Source organism: Thunnus thynnus, chromosome 22 (genome assembly GCF_963924715.1).
Source record: "Thunnus thynnus chromosome 22, fThuThy2.1, whole genome shotgun sequence".
Lineage (NCBI taxonomy): Eukaryota > Metazoa > Chordata > Actinopteri > Scombriformes > Scombridae > Thunnus > Thunnus thynnus.
The window spans coordinates 25,905,881-25,926,820 of record NC_089538.1 but is presented as its reverse complement, the minus strand read 5'-3'; the positions used below and the strand labels follow the sequence as shown (position 1 = coordinate 25,926,820).

The 20,940-nt window shown below is 38.7% G+C and overlaps 4 protein-coding genes across 5 annotated transcripts in view; 3 read left to right on the top strand and 1 right to left on the bottom strand.

The window, feature by feature from the left end:
* The window catches only part of LOC137174880 (serrate RNA effector molecule homolog), a 12,499-nt gene extending 12,167 nt beyond the window's left edge, over nucleotides 1-332 (top strand). Inside the window, exon 21 of the mRNA XM_067580391.1 lies at nucleotides 1-332. This exon is cut by the window's left edge and continues 53 nt beyond it. Within this exon, the coding sequence (XP_067436492.1) occupies nucleotides 1-23 (23 nt within the window). The 3' untranslated portion in view covers nucleotides 24-332.
* Nucleotides 333-465: 133 nt separating this feature from the next.
* On the top strand, nucleotides 466-5,010 carry LOC137174893 (Fc receptor-like protein 5). Of its 2 annotated transcripts, none has more exons than XM_067580418.1 (5): nucleotides 466-2,779; nucleotides 3,018-3,278; nucleotides 3,357-3,596; nucleotides 3,672-3,833; nucleotides 4,073-5,010. In XM_067580418.1, exons 2-5 carry the CDS (start codon nucleotides 3,050-3,052, stop codon nucleotides 4,183-4,185), a joined length of 744 nt encoding a protein of 247 aa, XP_067436519.1. In that variant the 5' UTR covers nucleotides 466-2,779; nucleotides 3,018-3,049; the 3' UTR covers nucleotides 4,186-5,010. The 2 variants fall into 2 exon arrangements, with proteins under 2 accessions (XP_067436519.1, XP_067436518.1); XM_067580417.1 differs by having other exon boundaries at nucleotides 3,009-3,278.
* Nucleotides 5,011-5,072: 62 nt separating this feature from the next.
* On the top strand, nucleotides 5,073-9,119 carry LOC137174242 (Fc receptor-like protein 5; the record flags this gene model as incomplete). Its single annotated transcript, XM_067579420.1, has 7 exons — nucleotides 5,073-5,106; nucleotides 5,837-6,100; nucleotides 6,179-6,418; nucleotides 6,494-6,655; nucleotides 6,895-6,983; nucleotides 8,658-8,790; nucleotides 8,878-9,119. Coding segments are annotated over exons 1-7 (1,164 nt in total), but the record flags the coding sequence as incomplete, so codon positions are not given.
* Nucleotides 9,120-11,921: 2,802 nt separating this feature from the next.
* LOC137174664 (uncharacterized) lies at nucleotides 11,922-18,845 on the bottom strand. Its single transcript, XM_067580094.1, has 5 exons — nucleotides 17,748-18,845; nucleotides 16,488-16,634; nucleotides 15,066-15,419; nucleotides 13,732-13,935; nucleotides 11,922-13,435 (listed from the first exon to the last, which is right to left on the bottom strand). The coding sequence occupies exons 1-5, from the start codon at nucleotides 17,890-17,892 to the stop codon at nucleotides 13,311-13,313; spliced, it is 975 nt and encodes a 324-aa protein (XP_067436195.1). The 5' UTR covers nucleotides 17,893-18,845; the 3' UTR covers nucleotides 11,922-13,310.
* Nucleotides 18,846-20,940: the final 2,095 nt, after the last annotated feature.

The window sequence follows — 20,940 nt, the reverse complement described above, 5'->3', positions numbered from 1 at the left end:
CGGACGACCTCGACTTCTTTTAAACACCACGAAGTGAAACTACAGGATGTTTTTTTTTTTTTCTTCTTCTTTTTTAAAAAAAACTTTTTTATTCCTACATTTCCCACAATTCCTTTCACCTTCCCTCCATGATCTGTTAGTGATTGTTTTTCCTTTTTTTGATTTAGGACTCTGTGTGTGTGTGTGTGTGTGTGTGTGTGTGTGTGTGTGTGTGTGTGTCAGCAGGACCAATGTGACTTGTCAGTCAGAGTTGATGATGATGATGATGATGATGATGATGATGATGATGATCTGATTCGTTACACTTTCCAATAAAGATCAATATAGGAAGACTTTTTTTTGTGTTGTGTGTTGCTATGGTAACCGTGCACTCCCATGTTGTGTGAAATGTGTGGTTGTTTCTTACCATCAAATCACAGAAAACTAATATTTATTAAGTCTTTTCTTTATTTATTTTTGTTTACAAACAGTCTGAAACCAGATTTTCATCCAAATATGCTGCAAATTTTAAGCGAAGTTCCAGAAAATGATGAAAAGAAAATCTGGTGAATGTTTGTTTCCATCCACTGAAAAATGATGAACACAGTCAGAGACTTCATGTGATGCTTGGCAACACTTTCAAGCTTGACTTTATTTTTGACTGGTAGTTAATTTCAATGTATCTCTAAAGCTTTAATTCATGTATGTGAAATTTAACAACTTAATTTGCGAGGCAGAAATTACATTTAATCTGTAACATCCTTTAAATGTTCCTTCAAATCTGTTTAAATTATAAAAGCTCATTAGTTGTTAAGTTTTATTAATCTGAGGGGCATCATAGTACGACTGTTATTGTTGTCTTTAATAATAATATATTGATTGATCAGTGAATTAAATGTGGATCATTATTCCCTGAAGCCCAAATGAACATATTGAGATGTTTTATCAGAGCGACAAACACAAAGATGTTGAGTTTACTATGATGGAAAACAGTCCAAAAACTGAAAACAGATTTGTGTATCAGAACTTTGTTTTTTCTTCTTTCCTCTCCCATTAATCATCTCACCACCCCTCAGATTTATCTGCTGACCCTTTGGAGGGGCCCGACCCCTAGGTTGGGAACCACTGGACTAAACTAGCTAACTGTATATAAAGTAGTGTAAACTAGCTCCACCTCCAGCAGCTACAACAGTAACATGCTGCTCTAACACTGATGCTTCACTATTAATAATCTAATGATGTCATATATAATAATATATCAGTCAGAGGGACCAAACCACTACTTTTACTGCAATACTTTAACTACATCAAGCTCATAATACTTATGTACTTTTACTGCAATACTTTAACTACATCAAGCTCATAATACTTATGTACTTTTACTGCAATACTTTAACTACATCAAGCTCATAATACTTATGTACTTTTACTGCAATACTTTAACTACATCAAGCTCATAATACTTATGTATATTTACTGTAGTAGTATTTTCTTGCAGGACTTTTACTTGTAATGGAGTATTTGTACATTGATGTATTGGTGCTTCAGTTAAGGTTCTGAGTATTTCTTCCACTGCTGCTCTGGATGTTTGTGTGCATTCAGAGTAAATAATTGATATTTAGTGAGTTTAGTTGAGCGTTTATTGGTTGTTTTCGTCTGTAATGTGCCTGTTTGCTCACATATTAAACATCAGCATGTTTGTTTAATATTTAACTCTTATGCCTCATAAGGGACCTAAAAGGGCCTTTAAAGTTTCATTTTTTTGATCATTTTGGCTGTGATTATGCTGTAGCCGTGATATTTGTGTATTTTTTCTCAAATTTTGGAAGGTTAACCACAGCTCCTATATTAAGTCTATAACCATCTGTGAAGACACATGCACATGCACGCATGGGCCTTTTGACTCAATAAAATATACACATATTCTCTCTCAATCAATCAATCAATCAATCGATCAATCAATCATGTGTTACACAGTATCTATCAGTTATATGGTGTTGATTAATTGTTATTTACCACGGATCTTTTCCTTTGTCAGTTGTGTTTTGGAAAATGTTTCTAAATTTGATCACTTACTCCTCATACAACAGGAAATGACCTACCCGTCTCCATGGCAATGCCCCGGCCCACCCAGACTGCAGAGAGATTGACTGAGGAGTTTGATGACATCACGGCGGTTACCATGGAGCATCACTTATGAGCTGAAAACATCAGAGACAGTGTACAGTGACAGTAGTGAACATAAGAACTAGACCAGAAGCTGAAGCAGAACATTAAATATATGAAGCTTTAAGTTTGTTCTGTTACTTTGATGCCAGAAACATCCATCTTTGTAACTGAATATTCTGAATAAAGTTGTCAATAAAGCTTTAATATCTCCGCCTGACTGCTCAGCTGTACTGGAGTAACTGCAGAGTAAATAAAGATCTGTCCACATGTGATACCGTCTGTTTTCTACAAATTAGTCAGATGGAAAGTACCTGCATTCGTTGTGGTTTGGTAAACCAAGTGACACATCCTCTCTCTGTCTCTGTGCTGTGGTTGATCAGTGTTTCTACAGAGAATCATTTCATCACAACAGTCAAACTACTGCTCTTATTTCATCCAGCTGCAGAATGGAGGTAACATCTGTCCAGAGGCTGCTGGGTGAGTCCAATCTGCTGGATGTGTATTGATGTGTAAATGTTGAGAGAAGATCACTGCTGCGTCCCACAGCAGACCAGTCATTAAAGCTCAAACCAACCTGAGTTTCATTTCTCTGTAGTTCTGAGCTCACTGTTGTGCTGCACAACAAACCAAGGTTAGTAAACTTCTTCTGTCACAGTCTGAAAGCCACTGATTCTGTCTGAGAGATCCTGAGAGGAAAGTTAGAGCTAAGGACAGAGCTGGAAGTCTGACAGGGTTATTAGAGCTCACTCCTTAACTCACCTACAGTATTAGATTTAGACTTTCTCTTTCTTATTTATTACTCTGAAGGGTTTTTATTAGTCTTCTTTTTATGGAATAAGATCACAAGTTTGTCGTTTCAGCCCTCACAGCCTCTCTGACTGTGAGTCCCAGCAGCTCTCAGATGTTTAAAGGAGAGTTTGTCTCTCTGAGCTGTGAGGAGGACGACAGCTCTGCTGGATGGACGCTGAGGAGGAGCACAACTGCAGGATGGTCTCAGTGTGGAGACGGCTGGGGAGAACCAGCTGGTTCCTCCTGTATCATCAGTCTAACAGTCCCCTGGGACAGTGGAGTTTACTGGTGTGAGTCCAGAGAGGGAGCAACCAGTAACAGCATCAACATCACTGTCACTGGTAAGATCAGACTGTGGAGTTAGTATTGATGAAGCTGAGTGTAAATGATGAAATGCTGTAGTTTGTCTCTGTGTTGAGGTGGATCAGTGATCCTGCAGAGTCCTGTCCTCCCTGTGATGGAGGGAGATGATGTCACTCTGTACTGTAAAACAAAGACCTCCAACCTCCCAGCTGATTTCTATAAAGATGGCTCCCTCATGAGGACTGAGCCTGCAGGTCACATGACCATCCACCATGTTTCCAAGTCTGATGAAGGCCTCTACAAGTGTAACATCAGCAGTCATGGAGAGTCTCCACCCAGCTGGATCACTGTCACAGGTGAGGAAGTTACCTTTGATTTCACCACTTATTTCATCCACATGTTCACCTGACCAGGTGTGATTCTTTCTGCAGGTAAACCTACAACTACAGCCCTGACCCCTACATCGGGAGCACCGCCCCCTGACTCAGCTCCCCTCCAGCTTGTGTTCAGACTGGTCTGCCACCTAGTGGTGTTCTGTCCGTACTTCATCTCCACTCTCCTCATGGTGTCTTTACATCGATACAGGCCCACAGGTAACACTCTGAATCATTCACTCACCTTACGGACACTCAGCAACTATCAATCAATCACTCAATTAGTTAATCAACCAATAAGTCAGTCAATCAATCAATAAATCAGTCTATCAATCAATCAATCAATCAATCAATCAGTCAATCGATCAATCAAGTTTATTCTGGTGTGGATGGTTAACAGTTGTCTCTAACAGCTGATAAATTATCTTCTTTTTCTTTCTGACCTGCTCTGACTGCAGGAAATGACCCGCCCGTCTCCATGGTTATGACTGCGCCCACTCAGACTGAGCAGGGATTGGATGATGACTACGATGATGTCATCACCTCTGTCACCACAGAGCATCACTTCTGAACGGAACAGATGTGTTGTTGTTCTGAAGTGAAGATAAAAATCAGATTTCAAGTCCTTCATGAATGAAAAACAGCAGAGCATCCGAAACGCTTCCCTGTGGAACTCCACATGTTCTAGTTTGACTTGTACATCAAATGTGTTGAAGTTACAGAGAAGACAGGAAATATTTTTATATTTCTGCTGCTGTCTGTCTGTTTCAAGCTGCAGATCTGAAAGAAAACATGTCATAATTTTCTGCCATGATGTTATAAACTTGTTTTCTTAAAACTGGTGAAACAATGTGCAGAGAAATGTCACATCTATTAATGTATCTATCTCTACTGTTTGTTTTGTTGTTCATTTTATGACTTTATGTTCAATTATTGATGTAACACCAGTGTACAACCATTTCTGCAGGATTAAAAAGTTTGTGATCACCTCACTTTCACATTTCTATAATATCTTGTTTTCTAACAATATTATTATTTCTGATATATATTTATATATATTTATGAATACTGAGTTTGTCTGGGGTCAAAAGAAAACAGACTTTGACTCTTGGTCCTTCAGAAACTAGGACTGCAGTTGAATAGTCTTTTTTGCTAAGGAACATTCCTAACTTAGTTAAGTGACCCGGAAGTGTCTAAGCATTTCATTCTGAGATCTGATTATTAAAACCATTTTAATATAATAACCACTCGTCTGTAGTCAGAATGAATCAGTTGCATCTACTCTTGGGTTTTCTCCCCCCTCTGTGGTTTTATAGTTTCATTTCGTTGTTGCACATAAACACTTTTCTGTTAATAGTCTGTGGAGAGGAAACCACAACACTGACAGCCACAGACGGAGGAGAGAGGACGTTTTATGTTATGTGAACATGAACTGATCTCATTTTACCAAGAAGCAGGATGGAAGAAGCATCTCTACTGTCTCTACTGCTCTGTGAGTACTTTATGTCCACGTCTGGGTTACAACAATGTAATGGAATAATGTGTTTTGGATTACATCTGCTTTGGCCACACAGTTGGTGTTTCCCCTTTTTGTGTCTGACTTTGTCACATTTAAATATATGCATATTGTTTTTGTTAGGTGGTGATATGTATGGAAAGCCATTTTTCAGTTTTATGAGTCTGTGCTTAAGACCCATAAAACTGTTTTGTTTGAACAACTTACTTATGTATTTACTTACTTATCTACATATTTGAATACCTCTAACCTGAGTGTCATTTCTCTTTAGTTCTGAGCTCACTACTGTGCTGCACAACAAACCAAGGTTAGTAAACTTCTTCTAACTGTCAGGCTCGACCTTTTAATGAAAACCTGATAGAAAAGTTAGAGTTGAAGACAGTTTTAGAGTCTGGAGAGGAATGTAGTGATTTACTAAATCAGGTCACATCATTAAACGAAAACATCTTAGTAAACACTTTCCACGTCGCTACATAAAGGAGACACTACTTCCTGCATCAACACTGTCCATTCATTGACCAACTGAATACCCTTAACAGCGTTATTCTCTCAGCATCTGGCTGTGAGTTCAGGGACCAGTGGCTGTAGACGTTTAGGTAGAGTAGGAGTGGAGTTTCAGGTCCTCAAAGGGTTTTTTTATTAGTTTCTTTGAGGATGTTATCAGTGTATCTTTTCACCACCACATTCCCTCCCTATGTTTCTGCAGCTTCTTTGACTGTGAGTCCCAGCAGTTCTCAGTTTTTTCAATGGACTTATGTCTCTCTGAGCTGTGAGGAGGACGACAGCTCTGCTGGATGGACACTGAGGAGGAACACAGCCAGAGAAACAGGAGCTGAGTGTGGAGTCTACTGGGGAGAACCAGCTGGTTCCTCCTGTAACATGAGCTATATCTACATATGGGACAGTGGAGTTTACTGGTGTGAGTCCAGAGAAGGAGCAACCAGTAACAGCATCAACATCACTGTCACTGGTAAGATCAGACTGTGGAGTTAGTATTGATGAAGCTGAGTGTAAATGATGAAATGCTGTAGTTTGTCTCTGTGTTGAGGTGGATCAGTGATCCTGCAGAGCCCTGTCCTCCCTGTGATGGAGGGAGATGATGTCACTCTGCACTGTAAAACAAAGACCTCCAACCTCCCAGCTGATTTCTATAAAGATGGCTCCTTCATCAGGACTGAGCCTGCAGGTCACATGACCATCCACCATGTTTCCAAGTCTGATGAAGGCCTCTACAAGTGTAACATCAGCAGTCATGGAGAGTCTCCATCCAGCTGGATCACTGTCACAGGTGAGGAGGTTACCTTTGATTTCACCACTTATTTCATCCACATGTTCACCTGACCAGGTGTGATTCTCTCTGCAGGTAAACCTACAACTACAGCCCTGACCCCTACATCGGGAGCACCGCCCCCTGACTCAGCTCCCCTCCAGCTTGTGTTCAGACTGGTCTGCCACCTAGTGGTGTACTGTCCGTACTTCATCTCCACTCTCCTCATGGTGTCTTTATATCGATACAGGCCCACAGGTAACACTCTGAATCATTCACTCACCTTACGGACACTCAGCAACTATCAATTAGTCACTCAATTAATTAATCAACCAATAAGTCAGTGAATCAATCAATAAATCAGTCTATCAATCAATCAATCAATCAATCAATCAGTCAATCGATCAATCAAGTTTATTCTGGTGTGGATGGTTAACAGTTGTCTCTAACAGCTGATAAATTATCTTCTTTTTCTTTCTGACCTGCTCTGACTGCAGGAAATGACCCGCCCGTCTCCATGGTTATGACTGCGCCCACTCAGACTGAGCAGGGATTGGATGATGACTACGATGATGTCATCACCTCTGTCACCACAGAGCATCACTTCTGAACTGAACAGATGTGTTGTTCTGAAGTGAAGATAAAAATCAGATTTCAAGTCCTTCATGAATGAAAAACAGCAGAGCATCCGAAACGCTTCCCTGTGGAACTCCACATGTTCTAGTTTGACTTGTACATCAAATGTGTTGAAGTTACAGAGAAGACAGGAAATATTTTTATATTTCTGCTGCTGTCTGTCTGTTTCAAGCTGCAGATCTGAAAGAAAACATGTCATAATTTTCTGCCATGATGTTATAAACTTGTTTTCTTAAAACTGGTGAAACAATGTGCAGAGAAATGTCACATCTATTAATGTATCTATCTCTACTGTTTGTTTTGTTGTTCATTTTATGACTTTATGTTCAATTATTGATGTAACACCAGTGTACAACCATTTCTGCAGGATTAAAAAGTTTGTGATCACCTCACTTTCACATTTCTATAATATCTTGTTTTCTAACAATATTATTATTTCTGATATATATTCATATATATTTATGAATACTGAGTTTGTCTGGGGTCAAAAGAAAACAGACTTTGACTGTTGGTCCTTCAGAAACTAGGACTGCAGTTGAATAGTCTTTTTTGCTAAGGAACATTCCTAACTTAGTTAAGTGACCCGGAAGTGTCTAAGCATTTCATTCTGAGATCTGATTATTAAAACCATTTTAATATAATAACCACTCGTCTGTAGTCAGAATGAATCAGTTGCATCTACTCTTGGGTTTTCTCCCCCCTCTGTGGTTTTATAGTTTCATTTTGTTGTTGCACATAAACACTTTTCTGTTAATAGTGTGTGGAGAGGAAACCACAACACTGACAGCCACAGACGGAGGAGGGATGAGGTTTTATGTGATGTGAACATGAACTGATCTCATTTTACCAAGAAGCAGGATGGAAGAAGCATCTCTACTGTCTCTACTGCTCTGTGAGTACTTTATGTCCACGTCTGGGTTACAACAATGTAATGGAATAATGTGTTTTGGATTACATCTGCTTTGGCCACACAGTTGGTGTTTCCCCTTTTTGTGTCTGACTTTGTCACATTTAAATATATGCATATTGTTTTTGTTGTATGGAAAGCCATTTTTCACAGTTTTATGAGTCTGTGCTAAAGACACATAAAAATTTTACTGACTTATTTACATATTTGAATACCTCTGCCAAGGCTGCACAATCCTCAAAATGAATTTCATTAATTCTTCTTGTTCAAACTAACCTGAGTGTCATTTCTCTTTAGTTCTGAGCTCACTGCTGTGCTGCACAACACACCAAGGTTAGTAAACTTCTTCTAACTGTCAGGCTCGACCTTTTAATGAAAACCTGATAGAAAAGTTAGAGTTGAGGACAGTTTTAGAGTCTGGAGAGGGATGTAGTGATTTACTAAATCAGGTTGCATTATTAAAACTTAAGAAATGTCGTAGTAAACACTTTCCATGTCGCTACATAAAGGAGACACTACTTCCTGCATTGACACTGATCGTTGATCGACCAGCTGGATGCCCTTAACAGCTTTATTCTCTCAGAATCAGGGACCAGCGGCTGTAGATGTTTAGGTAGAGTAGGAGTGGAGTTCCAGGACCCTCAAGAGTTTTTTTAGTTTCTTTGAGGATGTCATCAGTGTGTCTTTTCACTACCACACTCCCTCCCTGTTTCTGAGTGTGGAGTTAAATGGGGAAGATCAGCTGATTCCTCCTGTAACATGAGCTACATTGTCCCGCTGGACAGTGGAGTTTACTGGTATGAGTCCAGAGAGGGAGCAACCAGTAACAGCATCAACATCACTGTCACTGGTAAGATCAGACTGTGGAGTTAGTATTGATGAAGCTGAGTGTAAATGATGAAATGCTGTAGTTTGTCTCTGTGTTGAGGTGGATCAGTGATCCTGCAGAGTCCTGTCCTCCCTGTGATGGAGGGAGACAATGTCACTCTGCACTGTAAAACAAAGACCTCCAACCTCCCAGCTGATTTCTATAAAGATGGCTCCCTCATGAGGACTGAGCCTGCAGGTCACATGACCATCCACCATGTTTCCAAGTCTGATGAAGGCCTCTACAAGTGTAACTGCAGTCATGGAGAGTCTCCATCCAGCTGGATCACTGTCACAGGTGAGGAAGTTACCTTTGATTTCACCACAGCTTGTGTTCAGACTGGACTGCCACCTAGTGGTGTTCTGTCTGTACTTCATCTCCACTCTCATCATGGTGTCCTTATATCGACACAGGCCCACAGGTAATCAATCAATTAAGTTCACTCTGGTGTGGATGATTGACCGTTGTCTCTAACAGTTGATAAATTATCAACATTTTCTTTCTGAACTGTTCTGACTGCAGGAAATGACCCGCCCATCTCCATGGCAGAGGGTGTCCTCACTCACCCAGGCTGAGCAGGGATTGGATGATGACTATGATGATGTCATCCCCTCTGTCACCACAGAGCATCATATTTATATTATATCATTTTATATTATATGACTTTATCACATTATGTTGTATTGTATTATATTATATTACATTACAGGTGTAGCTTTCAGGATTGAATGTGCTCCTCAGCTTTGTCTAATGTGTCAGATGTCGTTCAGAATACATATATGTGAGTTTTGGACCATCAAGTGTTTTGTTGTAATTGATTTTCTGTTCTTACATTCAGATTTAATGAGGACAGTCAGTCAAAGCTCTGTCAGCAATAATCATGATATAACCTTTATTAAAGAAAAGATGAGAACAACAAGTTCACATCTCCGCTGACTCTGTTTCATCATGAGTTCTGGTGTTGAGCTGTTATATCTAGGTTTGGACAGCAGGTGTCGCCATTTCCTCAGTAAAGCCTTTTTGAAACACTGAACTTTGATGATGAAAAAATGATGATGAATCGTTTTCACATATTACTGTTTATAGTTTGTTGTGAACTGTTTATTAAAGTTTAACTTCATTATTGAGTGATCCAGTGTCTGTGACACAAATGATATTTTTACTGGGAAATTAATAGTTGACGTTTTGTGTAACTGAGCAGAGGTGAGTTTGTTAGTGTGACTCAAATAACATGAAGATAAAAATAAGACTTTGTGATGTTACTGAAGCCCAACTTATGGAAGCAAATAAAAGCCATAAAAACTAAAGCAAAAAAACAAAGCAAAACACTGTTGTCTTCTAGCAAAAAGTTGAACTGGATTAAACTTTTGCTGGAACACAACCAGACGTCACGCTGTGGTGGCCAGTCACATACATGCAAGTGCACATTCCTGGAGGATTACTTTTTAACGTGAACACGTATTCGACTGTTTGACAGATGAAACATTTGCCACTGTGAAGCTTTCCAGAGTTGTAAAATCCTGTCTGTGAGTGTTACAAACTGCTGTGTGGTGTTTTGGCTTTTGATGCGTCCTTAAATGCGTCAATCTGTTACTCTAGGTCAACTTCTTGGATGGTATTTCATTGTCTCACCGGTATCTTAAACAACACGCCCCCACCACCGCAGCCCCCTGCACTATAGGTGATATTGCTAGATGTGGTCTGAATACAGCCTTAAGGTCTCCACACCAGATGTGTTCTTTTTCGTGCGATGAACAACAATGTTGGAGCAGTTAACAACCTGAAGGCAAGCAGTAAACCAGGCCGTCATCTGTTTATTTTTCTAGGGTGCAATTTTTGTTTAGAACCTTAATAATTAATTTGCAAAAGCCTGATGTGAATAGTCAGGTGCCTCAAAATTTGTCTCTGAATGATTCGCAATTTCATGCCATTTATTTGCGTTGCTGTTGGTGTGTAAAGGCCTTTATTCAGGAACACTGTTCACATTCACAATGAGTCACTGCTGCAAGAATCTGAATCTGAACCAAGAGGAGAGACACATCACTCCAGTTCTTAAATCCTTCTACAGTTGATTTTAAGGTGCTTCTTTTAATCTTGAAGTGTCTCCATAGCCTTGCCCCTGTTATCTCAGCAATCTGATCAAAGATTTGTTCCAACCAGATCACTTAGATTGTGGCACAGTTACTTATTAGCATCCCTACAATCCTGTTTGCCATTTAATACTGTAAATGGCACAATCTAGTAAGAGTAGAGTCGGCTCAGCCAAAAAAACTTATGAACAAAGCAATTAAATCAAATTATCTAGAAGCGGGTAGGTTAAAAGAGACAGAGACTGAATGGTTTCAGAAACCATTCTGAATGGTTTCTGTCTGATAACATTTTTTAAGAATGGAACATATATCTCAAAATCTTTGATGATGGATATGATGTTTAATGTTTATCTTGACAGTGTCAGATATATAACGATAATCGTCTTATCAATCCCATCAAGAAGAACAGATTCATTATTAATACCATGTGATAACCATCTGTGGGGGTTCTGCCTTAATTTAGTTGTTGGATATTATTTGGATAACTGGTCAATATGGACCCAGCAGATCCAGCTTTTTCACTGCAGGTAAATGAAGTTCTGCATGCTCTGGAGCAGCTCTCTGGATGATGAGTAGTTAAATGAGTTGTTAAATAAACTTGGATCATATCTGCTGAGAGCTGCAGTTGTGATTGTATTATTATTATTACAGAAGTGTAAAGCTGCCACCATGACGAACAACACCTGTGCCATATTACAACATTATAATGAGAACAATTTATGTATTTATGAGGGTGGCAGTTCTCTGCTGCCAAACATTTACATTTAAATGATATCTGAAGTAAACTAATGAAATGATAAAACCAGTGAACATATTAGGCCTGTTAGACCAGATATATCCAGATTTAAAGTCTACAGCAGAATTTGAACATTTATTGAAATGAAGCCATGTCAGAAGAGAAAAATTACTATTTGGTGGAGCTGTTAACAACTCATAGACATGTGAAATGTGACCCCGACTACACACTCCTTTTTAAGACGTCAAAAGCCAAAAAGGTTGGAAACCACTGGTTTCATCTTTAACAATGTGTTGTATTTTAAAAGCTTGTTATATTATCCATTGTGTCAAATCTTCATCTGAAAAGAAACTAAAGCTGTCAAATAAATGTAGTGGAGTAGAAAGTACAATATTTCCCTCTGAAATGTAGTGGACTGGAAGTATAAAGTAGCATCACATGGAAATACTCCAGTAAAGTACAAGTACCTCAAAACTGTACTTAAGTACAGTACTTGAGGACTTGCGTAATGGCTCTGTGGTGGAAATTAAAATGTGTTGAATTTGACATGAGCTCCAGAAACATGAAACTGAACTGGTTTCACTGACTGGTGTCTCTGTTTTGACTCACTGTTTAGAAAACTCTGATACCAGTAGTGACGTGTGTCTAAAGATCATCCGACATCAGCACAAGATATAAATAACAGAAAACCACAAAAGAAAACATAACATGGCCCCTTTAAGACCAGACAGTTTGACAGCTGTTTTATCACATAACAACTATTATTCCATACAAATGTGTAATTAAAAAAAATGATTTTGCAGGAACTGAGTGACAAACTGCAGTAACAGCACTCTACAGAGAGTCTAAGTGTAGTTAAAGCTTATCAACTTTTTATGACCTGACCTTTGAATTTTAATGCTCCAGTTTCTGGAGCATTAAACTGTGTGTGCATGTGCAGTTTGAACAAACAGCTCAGAGGTTTAAACTGGTTCAGCCAGATGAGATGTTTTTGTTTCTCCTTACATCGACTGCTTTTAAATCAAAGTTAATGCAACACAAATGCTTCACACACAATTACAGTCAGTGCTTGTGAACAGACGTTCACTGCTGTGAGCTCGTCAGATAAAAACAGGCACATTTCATTTCATTTTACCTGCACGAAAAGTATCCATACACACACTTTTGGTTTCTGTTTTATAAATGATTAATTGTGGAACTGAGAGCATGTGGATGAGTCTGATTTGCACTCCCACAGTTAGACATGCGCTGAGTGGAAGAAGACAAACTCTTAATCACCAGTTTGGCCTGTTTTGATACTGCAATAATCACAAAAAAACAAACTCAGTGAAATCCTGGGGGGACTGATGTTTACTCCAGCAAATTTAAAATACTTAAAGGAAATAGCTTAAGCACTTTTAACCAACTACATATATCTGACAGCTATTGGCTAACTGGTTGATTCACAGGTAAATATTAAACACACAGAACATGATCAGCGTATACAGTTTTAAAACTTTTAAAAACTTCAGAGGCAAATATCAACATTTTCCTTTCTTTTTGTGTTAAAAAACTATTTAATATAACTTTGAAAATCACTTCAACATTGTTTTTGACTTTAAGGGATGTTTAAATGTGAGACACTCTGGTCTGGTCCGGTCCGGTATTCTGACAAACATCGATTTATCTTTAAACCATCACTGCACCAAATAAGACAACAACAACACAATAAAAAATAACGCAATTGCTACTGATCCATAATGTACATGTTGCTCTCCTCCATCCTTGCCTCGTTTAGTCCGGGTGTTTCCAGCTGTGTGACCTGCAGAGCAGAAACAGGTGTGAGGTATCAGCTGTCAGGTAGGTGATGACTGAAGAGTTCTTCAAACTCATGTAGGACATTATCTACTGAACTCTCATCACTCACCTGTTTTCTATACAGTCTCATCAACAACACTTTACTAAATTTTAGTAAATCAAGAGCACAGATTATTAATTTGAGAGCAGGATTTAACCTCTTTTTTTCTCTGGTTTCTAAGTGGATTTATGGAGGTTTATTGGGGACAGATATCAGAGATAATGATATCCTCAGCAAGTATAAGTCTGTAACAAACTCACCTGAGTCTGTAACATTCCACTCAATGATGCTGTTTGGTTCACTCTTAATCACGGCTCTCCTCTGAAGTCTTGCTTCATGGATGCTCACATTCATCCGAACCAGAAACGGGTCACCGTCCTCGTCTTCCTGCAGCTCCTCCTGATTCTCAAAGGATGGGTGCTGGTTGGTCCACTCTAAAGCACCGATCATGGTGTCGCGGGGAGCTCACATGAGGGAGAGAAAAAAGAAAGAATATACATAAATACCACGGACAAGAATAGTTAAAACTGTCCAATGAGAGAAGTGTGAAGCTCAACAATCAATCGCAAACAAGTTCAACATATCAACATAGAAAGTTAAAGGGATATGTCAGGGTTGTGTTCAATACTTTACTTTTCTGCTTTCTTAAGGTTTAAACTCTCTGTTGACCTGGTTAAGATCATTTTTGAATGTGTAAATTAACACCAGGCTGACGTTCATACACCATCATCCTTTCAATTAGAAGCTTTAGGAGGTTGCAACTAACAATTATTTTCATTATCAATTAATCTTCTTCTTTTGTCCACAGATTGTCAGAAAATAGAGAAAAACGCTTGTTATAATTTCTATAATTTAGTCCTGTCAGATTAACAGTCCCAAATTCAAAGAAATTCAATTTACTGTCATGTATGACACAGAAAAGCTTAAGAGTCTCACATTTGGGAAGCTGAAACCAATGAATGTTTGGCATGTTTGCTTAAGGAATGACCAAACCAATTATTTGGTTATCAAAATAGTTTTTGATTAATTTTCTGTTGATTGATTAATTGTTGCAAACCTTGAAACCAGACCTGATGCTATGGGTGGACATTGGATAACCTCTGTGGCAACTGAATAACCCTCCCCTTAAAAGCATGTAGGAGAACCTATAGTGGCTGCAAAACATGCGAAAAATGTGGAAGGTCCTCTCTAAAGCCAGTGTTTGGTTTGTCCGTTCTGGGCTACTGTACAAACATGGTGGTGCAACATGGTGGGCTCTGTGGAAGAGGACCTGCTCACTCTGTAGATGTAAAGGGCTCATCAACATAACAATGCTTATTTTAAGGTTATTATATACTGATTAAAACATACTTGTGAATATTATATTCCATTTCTGCCAATATTTCTGCATATAGATCCACCTAAATCTTACACACTGGTCCTTTAACAACTGCCTTTGTTTTATTAAACAATTATAGGCCACTACAGTATATTCGGCTGTAGGCAACAAATCAAAGTACCGTTTATTGTGCCCTTACCCAAAAATCGAACCCTGCCCCCTTGCCCTAATAATTCTATGACACACAGACCATCACGCTGACCTCGGCAAACTCACCTGGGTCCACCTTCAGCTCAACAATGCTGATTGGATCAGTGTTAATTAAGCTTCTCTTCCCGCATCGTGTTCTGCTATTTTTGTAGCGACACTCGTAAATTCCTGCATCGCTCGGGTTTACCTTCTTCAAAATCAAAGACAGGTCTCCTTCCTTCAACTGTCTGTCCCTCAACTCCACCCGGTTCTCAAAGGACGGATCCTGATCCTCTGTATCTGAGTGCCCGTCCCGGTGGAGAAAGACATATTGTGACTGCTCACGTCTGGTCCACTCCACAGCACTGATTGGGGTGTTGCTGGGAGCCAAACATGGCAGAGTGGTAGTGTGTCCGATGTAAGATGTGATGGTTTTGTGGACTGAAACACACCAGAAAAGTCAAAAGAGGTCAGCCTCTCTCTACATATGAGAACTCTCTGTGCGGTACATATTAAATATTATATTAGGTAACACTTTATTTTACGTCCCTTAGTTTTATACTGATTTCCTAGACATTTTCTAAGTAATTTGAAGGTATTTAACTGGTTAATTTTTCAGACATTTTACTGAAAGGTGGTGAAATCGGGTACAAATCATAAAAAAAACACTTTTTTCAGTTTTTTCTTATAAATTTCACCAAATTGCACCACATTCTGCATAAAATATCCAAAATGTTAACCGTTAAGTACCTGCAAATACCTTAGAACATTTCCAGGAAATTAGTATTAAATATAAGACCCTGTTTCTTCACTCAGACTGGGAACTGGGCTCTGAACTGGAACTGGTTCTAAATGACTTGAAGACACCAAAGAAAAAAGACAGCAAAGAAAAGAATCTGATCAGAATTAAGAATGATCAGATTAAAAAATCCCAAAAGGGGTTATGAAAACATCCCACTAAAAAAAACTATTACTGTACATCTACAATTCAAGTTAAAGCTAAATAATTATCAATCATTTATTTTATTATTTTTTAGGTGTTCACCTTTTTGCTAATATATTTATAAAATACAAAATATCAGAATTTGGACAGAATGATTAAGTGCAGATGTTTTACTTCTTTACTTAACCTCCAACATTTGACTTTCACTTTGATCTTGTTTATCAACAAAGTGCCTCACATTTTTATAGACATACATTTTTCCTCTCTCTACATGCTGTCGGTGATAAAATGAACCACTGGGACCTTATAAAGAGAAGTTGTTTACTATATCACGTCAATTTGGCGCATTTTGTGTGTGTAAATGAGCCAATCACAAGCACAGACATAGAGACTGTATGAAAGCGCAAAGCTGTAATAAGGTGACATATTCCAGTTTTCCTTTGTGCACTTGCAGCTCTTTTACACACGGAACTCTCTCTATGCACGGATTGCTAAATGAAGCTTCTGGATGGATGGAAAAAACTTTCTGTTGCGAATAGAATAAAAAACAAGAGTTTGTTACTCACCATTTTTTTCCGCCATTGTGGTTAATATCAGTGGACAGATAGATCCACAGACAAGCTGAGATCTTTGGAGACCAACAGATATTTGGCGACTTTCAAAGACCTCCTCACGTCTACCTTGCCGGGCTGTTACTGTCGGTGTGTCTGTTGCTGTGTTCAAGTGAGATGGGCAATACCATAAACACTGGAAAATCCCCCAGAGTGCGTTTCTCTTTCTGTTTCTCTGCAGCTGCTGAGGTAGAATGTCTGAGTGTCTGCATATACAGTACATTGGCTGAGGACTTTTTTTATTCCTGATTCAATGATGACATATTTGTTAGTTTTCTTTTAATTTTTTGGACAGTTTTTCAGAGCTTTGCTTTTCCATCACACCGTTATTTATTAAGGCCTGAGCACCGAGTAGTGCGATGACTCCATTGTAATGCAAGGCATTATTGTTTTTTGTCCAAATTAATCACAATTTTTGAGGAGCTTAAGGTGCACAAAACTTTGTACGTGTCAGAAGTGGTGAATATTTATATGTTTTATGGGTCTTGGGCATAGGTGTGGCAAAATGGCTCGATAACGCCCCTTATGAAATTTCAAAGTTGAATCCCCCACATTTAGGTTTCACCTAGATGTACCAAATTTGGTTGCACATGTATCATGTCCAGACTTACAAAGAGCCTCTTGGAGCCATACCCTAAGCCCAACAGGAAGTCAGCCATTTTGAATTTGCTGCGCACTTTTCGGACAGTTTTTGCCATTAACAGGCACTTTACTTTAACAAACCCCTCTTAGAGAATTAACCAGAGTGACTTCAAATTTGATCGCTATCATCTAAAGACCTTTGCGATGCTAAACTGAGAAACTTTTGAGTTTTCTTGAAATGGCATTGCTATGGCCATGAAAGAGGAAGCTATTGTAACTTGTGCGCGTCAAGGGCCATTCTGTATTTAATTTGTTTTCATGCTAAGTATTGTACAACTTGTTGATGTGTTTTGTGCTATATTCATTTACAAAATACAATTCTCATGGCGTGAAAAGGCGGGGATGCATCAGAGAAACAAGACATATCAGATAGGGCTGTGCGATATGACAATGTATATTGTGTGACGAGAGAAAAATCGTCACGAAAAATAGTCTATCGTTACATATTATGCTCTATCGTTTATACTGTTGTGACGCGAATAACACTCTTTAAGGCAATGTTTTTCGTCATTTGGAGATTACATTGTTAAATTACTCCTCTTGGCTTTTTACTAGCAAAGCTTTTATTTTTACAGTGACATAACGAGTTCAGTTGTGTCAACTCTCCACCGCTGTCTGTCTCCTCTGCTGCACTGCACACACTGAGAGCTAAGCCCTGCCCACGCTGAGAAAGAGTAGAGAAGCAGTGAGATGGATACCAAAAATGAAAGCAAAACATGGTAGAGACTGTCTTTATTTGTGTTTTTTTTGTTTGATTGTTTTTTTTTTAAACCAAATTTATGTGCACTTTTTAATTTCAGCTACGTATGTGAGAGTATCTGCTGCGTTTTGCTGTCATTTATGGTAACGGTACTCTCCACTGCTTTCCATAGCCCTAAACCCATATATGGAGTACAGCCGCAGGGTTGAGCGGAGGTATGAGGTTGGGTTTGTGTTTTAGAATGTAACCGCTGTGAAACAATCAGAAAATAAGGTTTTACTGATCTGATTCACCGGCTCTCTCACTACTAGCGCTCCCTCTCTTCATTCGCTCCTTAGCTCACTTGACCATAGCTGCACGCTCTCGCTCTCTTTTTCTCTTGTCTTTTTAAAAATGAGTCGGGAAACCGATGGAAAAGTCTAACTTAACTTTTAATGTTATCAAATGAAGAGAAATGTCCTCCCCTCATCATAGTAACCTCTTTGTCCTCCCTCATGGCAGAGTTTACGGCTCTGATAGGTCTGATCTCCGTCACGCCTCTGAATCCAGAACACCTGCATTCTATGTTAAAGCGCAAACGGAGGCAGCTTTATGCTGGCGGGGGGAGATGGAGGGGACGGACCAACTATTTATTCATTGACTTAAAATGTGCTATATCGGCATAGGTATCATTTTCGGGATATGAAAAGACCTACATCGGGATATGAGATTTTGGTCATATCGCCCAGCCCTAATGTCTGAGCAATAAACGCCCGTTTCAAAGAACCGACCTGTGTCTGTGTCGTCATGAAGAGAGCTACAACTCAGACGCCCATATGTACATTGAAATAGTTATTGGTCTCCGTAATTGTTCCTCCTGTTCATACTTACCTTGAAGTACTGCCAGACACAAATGTAAGTGATGGGATTCAAATACTCAGTCCCTGTTTTGTGAAAAAATGCATTGTTAAATTCAACTTAGGCTAAAAGAAGGTTCAATAGCCCGAGTTAGACAAAATCAAGTGGGTACCCTCCACATTTGCAGCTTTTTCAATATGAAATTCCTAAATATGAAATTGTATATAACATAAGTTACCCTTCCATTATATTTTAGACATGGACTTTCAGAACTGAATATTAGTTTTGTGGTTGGTGGAGAGAAGCTGTGGCGCCTCACTCTGAAATCTGAATTCCAACACACATGTATTGTCACGTACCTATCAGTAATCTGCACAGGGCTAGTTCTTCTCAAACAAGCTCTATTTTTCACTGTGGTTTAGTTGGACAGGAAGTCATGCTTGACAACACGCCCTGCACAGCTCTGAGACACTCAAACACAAAGAAGAAATCTAGAGAACCAGAAGGAGCAAGGCAATATTTTTTATAAACATCTTTATAACTGTATTTGTTTGAAGATTTCCTCACCTTGTCGTTTTCCACTAAGTGAAGACTTACTGTATCTTCAATCTGTTTAATCTTAATAAGTACAAATCTTTCCCCTCAATTTTCAGACTGCCGGGATGTTTCGTCCATTAATCTTGCCTTTTTATGTAAGCGCAATGAATGAGATGAGATTAATGAATGAATGAGATGTGAACATCAAAACTAATATTAAATTATAAGAAATACCATTAATTCAGCAAAGGCTGGGTTAGAGTCTACAATTAAGCAGCTCTGTGAGGCTACTCTTCATAACACCAAGTGAGGTTTCCTGTGTGAATTCAGTTGAAATGAACATCTTAAAGGTAATACTGGTATCTTTTTAATTATCAAAGAGATTATAGATCAAAAATATTTTTTGTGCACTTACCAACTGTTTCAAAATGAAAATACAGAGTTGCCAGTTTAATTTAACTATGACCATATTAGCCTGAATTAGTTAGTACAGATCAGTTTTATATGTTTGCCTGTTATTGACTAATTGAATATTATACTGTTCAGTAGCTTTAACTTGTGTAATTTTAAAATATCACCTGAAAAAGTGGTACATGAATACACAACTTTTTTCCAGATCTCCAGATGAGCTCAACAGAGATTTAATATTTAGAAATTAAAGGAAAAAATGTTGTAGTGACGAGGTGAAAGGGTCTCTTCAGATAACTAATGTTTGAAAAGTTGAAAATCTCAAACTCAGTCACTCAGAACACCATGAAAGAGAAACAAGAGTTCACTCCCACGCTCACTTTTCTAATCTCATTTCGTTTCTCTTTCTGTTCCTCTGTGGCTGCTGAAATAGAATGTCACACCGGTTGTGGTTAGAAAAACACAGGAAGGTCAAAGAGTGAGAAACAGCATAATGTAAGTCGCTGTCTTAACCTTGCAGTGAGAACCTTATTACAGTCTTCAGTGTCTGCATATACAATATATTGGCTGAGGACTTTTTTATTCCTGATTCAATGATGACATATTTGTTAGTTTTCTTTTAACTTTTTTGGATTCACAGAAGTTCAGGATGATTCACCTGACTGATGGGCAGTCTTTCAGAGCTTTGCTTTTCCATCACACCGTTGTTTATTAAGGCCTGAGCACCGAGTAGTGCGATGGCTCCATTGTAATGCAAGGAATTATTGTTTTCTGTCCAAATTAATCACAATTTTTGAGGGGCTTAAGGTGCTCAAAACTCAAAAAACTTTGTACGTGTCAGAAGTGGTGAATATTTATATGTTTTATGGGTCTTGGGCATAGGTGTGGCAAAACGGCTCATTAGCGCCCCTTAAGAAATTTCAAAGTTGAATCCACCACATTTAGATTTCACCTAGATGTACCAAATTTGGTAGGCACTGTCGGAGGTTTGCAATGGTGCAGATGCAAGTTCATTGTGGAAGTGCATGATGATATTATATTCAACAAATGTATCAACAAAATTGCAAGAGAGGGTGTTGAGAGAGGGGAAAGAGTGTGTAATTATTGTTGTCACTATTTGCTGATTCTTTTCCTACCCACAAATACTGAAAAGAAAAAAAACTAAAGGAGGTTGCCTCCACAAGTGTGCCAACAATGTATTGTCAGAGAAACCTTCCTTTAGTTGTCATCTTGTTTAGGATGACAGACTATTCAGCAGGATGAAGCAGTGTAATCAAGGTTTAA